This window comes from Nicotiana sylvestris, chromosome 4, assembly GCF_000393655.2.
Source record: "Nicotiana sylvestris chromosome 4, ASM39365v2, whole genome shotgun sequence".
Lineage (NCBI taxonomy): Eukaryota > Viridiplantae > Streptophyta > Magnoliopsida > Solanales > Solanaceae > Nicotiana > Nicotiana sylvestris.
The window spans coordinates 37,070,115-37,080,569 of NC_091060.1; the positions used below are offsets into that span (position 1 = coordinate 37,070,115).

Sequence of the window (10,455 nt, forward strand, 5' to 3'; positions counted from 1 at the left end):
TAATCTAGTCGGACGGTGTCAACCTTTCAATCATCTATTAAGAAAGTATATCTCTTTTTCATTGGGATCAGTCTTGTCAAAATACTTTTGAAAGTATAAAAAGGTGCTTGATGAATCCGCTTATGTTAAGGGCGCCAATGATACTCTACATTGTGGCACAAGAACGTTCACTTGGGGCACTACTTGCTCAAGAGAATAAGGAAGGAAAGGAACATACCTTGTACTATGTCAGTCAAACTTAATAGGAGTTGGGTTGAACTACAAGCCTATTGAGAAAATATGTTTAGCGTTACTTTATGCGATAAATAAGCTAAGGCATTATTTTGAAGCATGGAACATCAAACTCATCTCTCGAGCAGATCTCGTGAAGTTCATGATGACTCAACCTGTTCTTTCTGAATGCCTAGCAAGATGGTCTATATTTTTTAACCAATATGAGATCACATACACACCTCAAAAGGCTGTGAAAGGACAAGCACTTGCCAATTTTCTAGTTAATCACTCTCTTCTGGAGAAGTGGGAGCTTTCTGATGAGTTTCCACATGACGTTTTGATCATTGAAGAACTGCCACCATGGACAATGTTCTTTGATGGATCTACATATCATAATGGTGTGGCGCAGTTGTTATGTTGATCTCTCTAGAAAGACAAGTCTTGCCATTCTCATTTGTTTTAGATGAAACATGCTCCAATAATGTCGCAGGGTACCAGGCTTTGATTATCAGTCTCAAAAAGACATTAGACATGAAGATTCTACAATTGAAGATCTATGACAACTCTAAGCTGATCATCAACCAACTTTTTGGGAGTTATGAGGTAAAGAAGGAAGATATTTTACCATACTACCAATATGCTTCTTGTTTACTTGAAAGATTTGACCAAGTGTTCTTAAGCCACGTCCCAAGAGAAGAAAATTGCATGGCTGATGCTTTGTCTCACTTGGCCATGACAATGGCACCTGGAGAGAAAGAGTCAACAAAGGTACAAATATGTCATCGATAGATTATTCCTAGACTTCTTGATCTTCAAATCAATGAAATCCATCATTACGTCTGTTCGGGTGATTGAAGAAGAAAATTGGAGGCAACCATTGATAGAGTACCTTAAACATGGAAAGTTACCAAAGGATCCTCGAGAAAAAAAACAGACATCACGCGAAGGGCACCAAGATTCATCTTCTATAAAGAGACATTGTTTCGCCGTCCTTTTGAAGGAATATTCTTACAATGTATTGATAAATAAGAAGCCCGCTAAGCAATGGAGGAAGCACATTCCGTCTCATGTGGAGCACACCAATCTGGTCCCAAGCTCCATTTTTGCATCAAGAGGATGGGCTACTCCTAGACGACAATGGTGAAAGATTGCATGTGTCAAACATGTCAATTTTATGCGAACTATATCCACCAACCTCTAAAGCCTCTTCATCCAACTGTAGCTTCATAGCATTTTGGTGCATGGGGACTTGACATTGTTGGACCACTTCCAAAGTCATTAAAGGGATAGATGTATATATTCGCTACCACAAACTACTTCTCTAGATGGGATGAAGTTGTTCTACTCAAGGAAGTGAAAAGGAAACTGTTACCGATTTTATCAAGTCAAATATAATTTGTAGGTATGGCATACCAAGATACATAATCATAGATAATGGAACTCCATTTAACAACAAGCTCGTAAGGAGTCTATGTGAGAAGTTCGGTTTCAAGCAACATAAGTCTTTAATGTATAATGCACCCGACAATGGCCTTACTGAAGATTTTAACAATACGGTTGGTAACCTTTTAGAGAAAGTTGATGCAAAGAACAAGAGAGTTTGGCATGAAAAAATTGGTGAAGCTTTATGGGCATATCGGACAACCTTAAGAATTACTACACAAGCAACTCCTTACTCTTTGGTGTATGGTGTAAAACCAGTCCTTCCACTAGAGCAACAAATTCCATCATTATGGATCGCGATCCAAGAAGGACTCACACTCGAAAAGAATGCTCAACTTTGCATAGAAGAGTTAGAGGCATTGGATGAGAAAATATTGGAAACACAATAAAAATTGGAGTGCTATCAAGCTCGACTAGCTCGAGCCTTCAACAAGAAAGTGCGGCCACGATCGATCCAAGTAGGAGACTTGGTCCTAGTTGTTCAAAGACCCATAATCCTCAACAAACTCATAGGCGACAAGTTTACTTCAAAATAGGATGGGCCATATATTGTGAAAGAAGCATATCCAAGTGGCTCATACAAAATTGTTGATAAAGTAAGTTGGTCCAATCAATGGCAAATTTCTGAAGCAATACTTCCTATGAAATTCATCTACACTCCTCGACCTATGAGCCTAAACTGTAAGTTATGATGCTCCTTGACGCATGAACCTAAACTATACATCACAACGCTCCTTGATGCATGAGCCTAAATTGCACGTCACAACGTCCTTGACATATGAGCCTAAATTGCACGTCACAATGCTCCTCGATGCAAGAGCCTAGAATGCAAGTCATGATGTTCCTTGATGCATGAGCCTAAACTGCACATTGCTACACTCCTGGCCTGCATGAATCTAAACAGTGTACGACCAACAACAAAAAAGTCTTCTAGGTTGAAAACTTCGAAAGAGATGGCCTAGGCAAAAGTTAGGACCAAAAATAAAAGTAAAATAAAATAAATTCAAAAAAGAAGCTCATCTCTCTAAACTATATTATGACTTGATCCTCTTCACCGAGGTACATAGGCAGCTTAGAGTTTCATTCTAAGTTCCGTCAAATGAGTGTTTAAAAAAAAGTTTGGCGTCATAGGATCATCATATTAACTCTTTCAAATACAGAGGTATATGTAAATGATGAAAAGAAGATAATTTGGCACCAAAGCATAAAAGACATTTCATTGCTTCAATTGAAAGAAATATGTATATCAATGATAAAAGCAGAATGAGACATTATCCTATACAAAGAATCTATAGTCATGTAAATGATAGAAAGATAAGCATGGTTGCCACCTTGTTCGAGACTTCTTCATATGATGGATCATCCTTGATGGCGTGCTCATAGCATTTAGCTGCTTCCATAATCCTTTAACTATACGTCTTGTTGTTAAGTCGTGGGCGCAATGGTCTACTTCTTCTTTCACATACATGAGCATGTACCTCGCTCTCACAAGTTCCATAATTATGTGAGCACCTTGGGTAAGCTTCATGGATATCAAAATTTCGAGTATACACAACTTTTGGGAGATGAGTACTTTCACATGATGATCTCTCTACAACAAGTTTGTCTTTTGCATGAAGATTTTACTTGTTGCTTATTGCTCCAAATATGAAAATATCCTCATCTTGTGTACCTTGTTAGTCTGACACCGAGACGTTTTGAGCTCCTTTGCAAGTTTGCAAAAGAAATAAATAAGGAGATAGATTTGTGATGATAGCCAAATCTATTACATGCAAGGCTGTAAAATCAATTTCAAAAATATTTGTTAGACTAACTAAGAATGAATGGAGCCTCTATATTAAACATGATTATAGTTCTTGATGTTCAAATTTCATTGGATCAAACTGTTGGTGATTCGGACGCCCCTAGATCAAGATACAGTTTTTCTTGTCGAAAGTACGCAAACCTGAAAGCTCCTTTCGGTTAGGCCCACTTCGAAAATTTGTTGTTGAGAGACCAAACGAAGTTATGCCATACAATTTATATGAAGTCTCTGAGTTATCTCTCTAATGGCATAAAAGGGTGGCAATTTGGAGATTCCTAGCTCGAGATATGAATTTTTCGACGAGAGTGCGCAAAGCTGAAAAATCTAGTATGTCAGACGTCTAGATAAATTTCAAGATATTTCTGGGGCCAATCTGGAAGTAATACTTCTACATTATTTTGAGAGTCTCCTTATCTCTGAGTCTTCTTTCCAGTGGCGTAGATGGCTCGCGATTTCAATGTTCCTAGCCCAATATAAAAAAATCATCTAGAGTGTGCAAATCTAGTAATTGAGTGCAACAGATGTCTGTAGAAACTTCAAATTATTATTGCAGATGTTTAGAAAGGATTTTCGTTGTGGTATTTACAGATATTGTGGGTCTCGGAGTTTTCTTTCCAACAGTACAGGTGGCTCGTGATTCTGACACCCGTAGCTCAAGATATGATTTTTTTTACAAAAGTGTGCAAAGCTGAAGAGCCTTTTCGGCAGACAGATGGATCAAGTTTAAGAAATTTCTAGGGCCAATATGGAAGGAATCCTTCCAGAATATCTTAAAGATTTCCTTATCTGAGTTTTCTTTCTAATGGCGCAGACGCTCATGATTTGGGCACTCCTAACTCGAGATATCGATCTTTTGGCAAGATTGTACAGTATTGTGAAGTTGAAATGCCGGACATGTGTATCAGTTTCAAAAATATATTGCGGCTAATCCTCAAGGAATTTGGCACTGAATTTTTTAAATGTTCCAATCCCTCGCCTCTAGTTCTTTAGGAAGAAGTATCTTGTGATTTCATCGCTCTTGCATCGAGAAATAAATATTTTTACAGAGACACGTTAGGTGCTTGCTTGCCGAAGTTGGAAAGGCCTACTCCAATTGTCTTCCTCGAAAACCTGCAACAATACGATGTGGTACATGTTCGCTCACCAATGATGAAATAGTGTCTCTCCAAGCCTCCAAGAGTAGGGATTTTCACCAAGGTTGAAAAGGGTTACTCCTAGTGTCACTCGCCGAGCCGAAAGGAGGAATGTCTCGTGTATATTCTTAGTGATATCAAACATATTTCCCTATATTAAAAAATTGCACAAAAAAACAAATATTATGGAGGCCTTGGTGCTAATAGCACAAAGTTTATGTCATATGATACTATTAGCACGATGCTTTAATTCAGCATAATGTAAATTGGTCCAACGCTGTAATGACCCCACCGGTCGTTTTGAGCTCTAGCACGTTGTTCAGCAGTTTGAGGTCATAAGCAGCTTCCCTTCAGGTATTATAACTTGTACGCGTGGTCGAAATTGAATTTCAGGAAGTTCAGAGTCAATTTGGAAAGAGAATTCTCATTTCGAAAGCTTTAAGTTGAAAGAATAGACTAAGATTGGATTTTTAAGTAAACGACCTTGGAATCGGGATTTGAAGGTTCCAGTAGGTTCGTATGATGATTTTGGACTTGGGTGTATGTCCGGATCGGGTTTCGGAAGAACCGGGAATGTTTCGCCACCTATTGTGGAAGCTAGAATTTTTGGAAGAATTTCATAAGTTTGGGTTGAAGTGCATTTCAGTATTATCGATGTCCGTTTGGGATTCCGAGTCTAGGAATAGCTTCGCATGGTGATTCTGGTGTTGGGAGCGCGATCAGAAGTGAATTCGGAGGTCTGTGGGTCATTGTGGGATCATTTGGCTAAAGATAGAAATTTGAAGATTTTCGAGAAGTTTGACCAGAAGTGGACTTTTTGATATCGCGGTCAGATTTCGATTCCGGAAGTTGGAGTAGGTCCGTAATGTCAAATATGACTTGTGCGCAAAATTTGAGGTCAATCGGACGTGATTTGATGAGCTTAAACATCGTAAGTAGAAGTTTGAAATCTTAAAGTTCATTAAACTTGAATTGGAGTGTGATTAATGGTTTTAGCGTTGTTTGATGTGATTTGAGGCTTCGAGCAAGTCCGTGTTATATTTTTAGACTTGTGCGGGTGTTTGGTTTGGAGCCACGGGGGCTCGGGTGAGATTCAGGATAGCTTCAGAGTGATTTGCTAAGAAATGGGACCGCTGGCACTGGTATGACTGCATTTGCGGTGTTTTGGTCGCAAATACGACCATCGCATTTGCGAGAGGGAGCTCGCAGTTGCGAACCTAGGGCTGTTGAGGGGAGATCGCATTTGCAAGGGGGCCATCTCTTTTGCGATGCTGTCCTCTTCGCATTTGCGAGGAATTTTGTCACAAATGCGACCATGTCAGGGGGAAGTTGGGTTTCGCATTTGCGGTGCCTTTGTCACAAATGCAACCATCGCAATCGCGAGCTGGGGGTCGCAAATGCGACTTATGCGTCTGGGGAAATGGCTTTTATTTCGAGACTTAGCCCATTTCCCTCATTTCCTACTTGGTCTTAGGCGATGTTTTAGAGCATTTGAGGAGGGGTTCCATCATCACAAAGAGGTAAGTAATTTCTACACAACATGAGTTAAATATTAGGGAAAATCAAGGGTTGTAGATGAAAAACCTAGAATTTGGTAAAAAATTCTTCAACCACGAAATTTGTTAGGGAATGGAGTAAAAATCATATATTTTTTATCCTTAGGTTATGGGTAACAACTTTCTTCAAAAATTTCCGGAATCCAGGCACGTGGGCCCGAGGATGAATTTTAGGAACCTTACATTTAGGGATGAGAAATTGGTTTAATAATTAGAATATGAACTTTTGAGCATGTATTGACTAGTTCTTACCCTATTTGAATAGTTTTGGATCGTTCGACTTTGAATTGGAGGTTTGAGCGCATTCTTGAATCGGAATATAGGCTCCGGAGTGAGGTGAGTCTCCTTTCTAACCTTGTAAGAGGTAATTGTCCCCATAGGTGATTTAATTGAATATGTGTTGCTAATTGTGCAGGCTACGTATGCACGAGGTGACGAGAGTCCGTGCGTAGCTACTATTATGCTTATGTCCGGGTAGTCTAGAACCCAAAAGCATGCTTGCTTGTAATAAGTGCAATCTTATTAATAGTTTAAATTGCTTAAATCATATCGAAGTGGCAAATAATTTTCTAAAAGAGTTAAACTCCATTTTATGACTTAAAAATGGGAAATTTCACCCCTTTCAATAATTGTTTCCTTGATGAATGTCCTGATGGACTATTTGAATATGTGTTTCTATGTGTACCAGTGTCGCATGTATGATTCGCGAGCAGGGTGATTGATTATTTACATTTGACCACGTCACACGTATGATTCGCGAGCGGGGTAATAGATGCATCTATGGTTCGCGCCGTTCGACCCTCGGCAGTGCACAATTTACATTTATATTGGATCGGGCCATACGACCTCGGCATGATATGCACATGCCTGTATTGTTTGCCGGAGATTTATAAATGTTGATATTTGTCTTTCCTGGTCGGAGATAAATTGATAAAGATAATGAAAAGTAAATCTTTGGAAATGCATTATTATTTTGGGAAGTTGTTTACCTGTTATCTAACTTTATGAATTATAATTGTTTGTTTTATAAAATCCATGACCTCCTCACCTTTTCACTATATTTTTATTTGGACCACTATTAAGTGTCGAAGTCGACCTCTCGTCTCTACTTCTTCAAGATTAAGCGGGATACTCACTAGGTACACATTGTTTTCATACTTATACTACACTTGTTGTGCATTTTTGTTGCACAGGTTCATGTGTGGCTAGTGGCATAGCGGCATGGTTGATACGGGGACTTAGGTGAGCTGCATCTTGTGAGACGATCCGCAGCCAGTAGAGTCTCTCTCAGAGTACTGTACTGTATTATTTTATTCCTATCCAATTGTATCCCGGACAGTTAGTGTATTTTATTTCATTCCCTAGTAACTGCTCATGCACTTGTGACACCGGGTTCTGGGATGATTATGGGATTATTTGTTATTAAGTTTGTAAATATATAAACATTTATTCAGTGAAATTTATTACTTATGGTTTAATGTAAAAAGGAAACGATTTCAAAAAAAATATTAAAATAAGAAAATTAATAGTAAATTGGCGTTGGCTTGCATGACAATGGTGTCCGGCGCCATCATGATACTTAGTGGATTTTGGGTCGTGACAAACGCCATAAAGCTTTTTGATGTTTTATATTTCAATACCACACAAGAAGGGGGTGATATGTGTGGTACCCAATTTTTACTTAACTTGATTATAGAAGAACCTGGTTCTTCTATGTGTTTTAACTATTACTGTTGCGGAATTATAAATACAGAAATTAAAAAACACAGAGATTTTACGTGAAAAACACCTGGCTCAAAAGGTGAAAAAAACCACGACCTACTTTCCAGTAGGATTTTCCCAAACTCTCCACTAAAATTACTGAGCCAAAAACTGTATTTACAAAAACTCTTTTGTAAACCTACGATTAACTCTAATCCCGTTGTGGCACACGGCCTCAACTATTGCGACAACTTCAAGTTAACTCTAACTTGAAAGACTCTGAGTACCTAATACAATTGCTTCTAGATAAAGCTGAAAGGTACCATATAAAACCACCTACTACAATTGAACTAGTATAAAAGACAGACACTTAGAACTGGTTCTTCTATCTGGTTCAAGTAGCTTCAGGTTTGCACGCTTGAATCACACATAAATTGCTGGCAAAATTGCCTTGCTATTTTGCTCTGAATTCACGTTTAACTTCTGCTTATGTGCATTACCTATAAAAGAGAACAACACTGATATTTATGGAGTTAGTAAAAGAGATTGACTAGAATACATATATTACTCTTCCTTGGTGGAAGATTTCTAGTTGGTCTCATCTTCTAACTCTATCCAATTCTTAAGTTGTGTTTCTCTTTGTGTAAGGAGTATTTCTCCTTATCTAATATGCAACATTTTCGATCAGGATCATGAGATATCATTTCTGGTAAGTTAGGTTTATCTCCTCCACGTACATCTCACATGTTTGAGTTGATCGTAACTGTGCTTCACAAGATGGACCTGGTCCATATCCGAGTTCCTTTGTTAGTCTTCAAAACTTCACCTTTACTTGGGCCAACAAATTTTCCCTTTTTGATGATGACAAACTCTGTGCTTTTCACTCACTTAGGCCCTGTCAGAACTCAGCTTATCTATCAATACAAAGTTAGAAAAATTTACTAATCATCAAGGACCAGGTTCATTAGGTTATAAACATCACTTATTAATAATATATAAAGCACAATATCTCTTCCCCCTTTTGGCATCATCGAAAAGTTGCATAAACAAAGTGTGATTCCCAGAATTTTAACAATTACTCATGGCCACTAGGGCAACTGTAAGTGCAATCATGGATTAATCATCAGTAATCAAACAAACATATTCAAGCTATCAAGGAAATATTAACAATCACCAAGAGCAGAAATAGTAGAATTCATTGATAGAAAATATGATTCTGCCACAATCCACAAAAAAAAAAGCAAAAATATTCAAAATATGACCAAAAGAAAGAGAAATCCCTAATATGGGTCACTGGTGGTACTAGACAATGTCAGGAAATGAAGGCTAGAAGTCCTAAGGCTTGGGAGAGTTACATGATTGATTTTGGGCTTGGAGAAGGGTCAGCATATTATGAAGAATGTCATCATTCTTCTCATTTTCCTTGGAGAGCTCAGTTCTGAGAGCATCCCTCTTAGATTCAACCTCTATTAAGCGAGCCTTCAGCCTAGCTATCTCAGCATCTTTTGCTCCACTCTCTTGCGCTAGGGCTCTGACTTTGTTGTTTATAGGTGTCTTCCTGGATGAACTAGGTTCATTGAAAATGGCAGTAATCTCATAATCACAAGCAATCAAAGTGTTGATTCCAAAATGATCTTTGCTTGTGGTCATTTCCACTTCTTTAGTGGCACCTTGCAGCGATCAAGAACAGTAGTCAGAATAAACCCATAAGGAGTGGCATGGGCCTTGGAGCCATTAATAACTCTGTCCAGTAGCTTGATAATAAACGCAGGCCAGTTGATCTGCCTTCCACTTTTAAGACACTCCATTAGCACCAAGTCCATATGATTAGCAGTGTGTCTTCTTTCCTGTCTAGGCAGCAAACACTTGTTGACAAATTCAAACAAGACTTTGTGGCATGACTTCATTTCAATCTTTTGCATAGCCTTAGCCTCATTCACTTCTACAACATCACAGAATCTCCTAGTGATTGCAAGTGTGAGCACCTAATTTTTGCCCCATATAAAAATAACTACTAAAAATAAATCAAAAATAATTTTAATTGATTTTTAGGAGTTTTTTTATTTAGTTGCATTCCATGCATGTTTAATATTTTTAAAATCATAAAAAATCATAAAATTTGTCACGTTTTAATTTCATGACATCTTAAGTTCAATTTGCATGTAGGAATTAATTTTATTAAACAAAAATTACAAAAAAATTACTACAATAGTCATGTCAACATTTTAGCTTTCAGTTTTAAATTAATTAGTGTTAAATTAGTAAAAATAAGTAAGATTAATTTTCCAAAATAATTTAAGTTAGAGCCTAATTTAGGATTTTATTTAGCTTATTTAATTAATTCAATTAGATTTTTGAAATAAAAAATAAATATATATATATTTGGTCTTCTAATTTCGTTTGGGCCAGCTTAATTTTAAGCCCAAAATTTAATTTGAACCCTAAAAATTCCAAATTATCCAAGCCCATACAACGTCAACACACTACCCAAATACCCATTTCCCTTTATTAAAAGCCCACCTCCTACACTCTAATATATACACACATTCGAGCTTAAGACAAAAATCAGAAGACCCTCTCAGAAAGAAAAAAAACGGCACACCTT

General features: G+C 37.7%; 1 protein-coding gene across 1 annotated transcript; it reads left to right on the forward strand.

Annotated features, from left to right (window-relative positions):
* The first annotated feature begins 376 nt into the window (after window positions 1-376).
* Window positions 377-2,045, forward strand: LOC138889430 (uncharacterized). Its single transcript, XM_070172738.1, has 4 exons — window positions 377-611; window positions 704-981; window positions 1,214-1,353; window positions 1,616-2,045. The coding sequence occupies exons 1-4, from the start codon at window positions 377-379 to the stop codon at window positions 2,043-2,045; spliced, it is 1,083 nt and encodes a 360-aa protein (XP_070028839.1).
* The last annotated feature ends 8,410 nt before the right edge of the window (window positions 2,046-10,455 follow it).

Excerpts from the sequence above, each read along its gene's own strand:
- LOC138889430 (XM_070172738.1), top strand. The coding sequence starts at position 377 with ATGACTCAACCTGTTCTTTCTGAATGCCTAGCAAGATGGTCTATATTT. Across the intron at positions 982-1,213 it reads GAGAGAAAGAGTCAACAAAG|GAATATTCTTACAATGTATT; the intron begins GTACAAATATGT and ends GTCCTTTTGAAG. Across the intron at positions 1,354-1,615 it reads GCTACTCCTAGACGACAATG|GTATGGCATACCAAGATACA; the intron begins GTGAAAGATTGC and ends TATAATTTGTAG.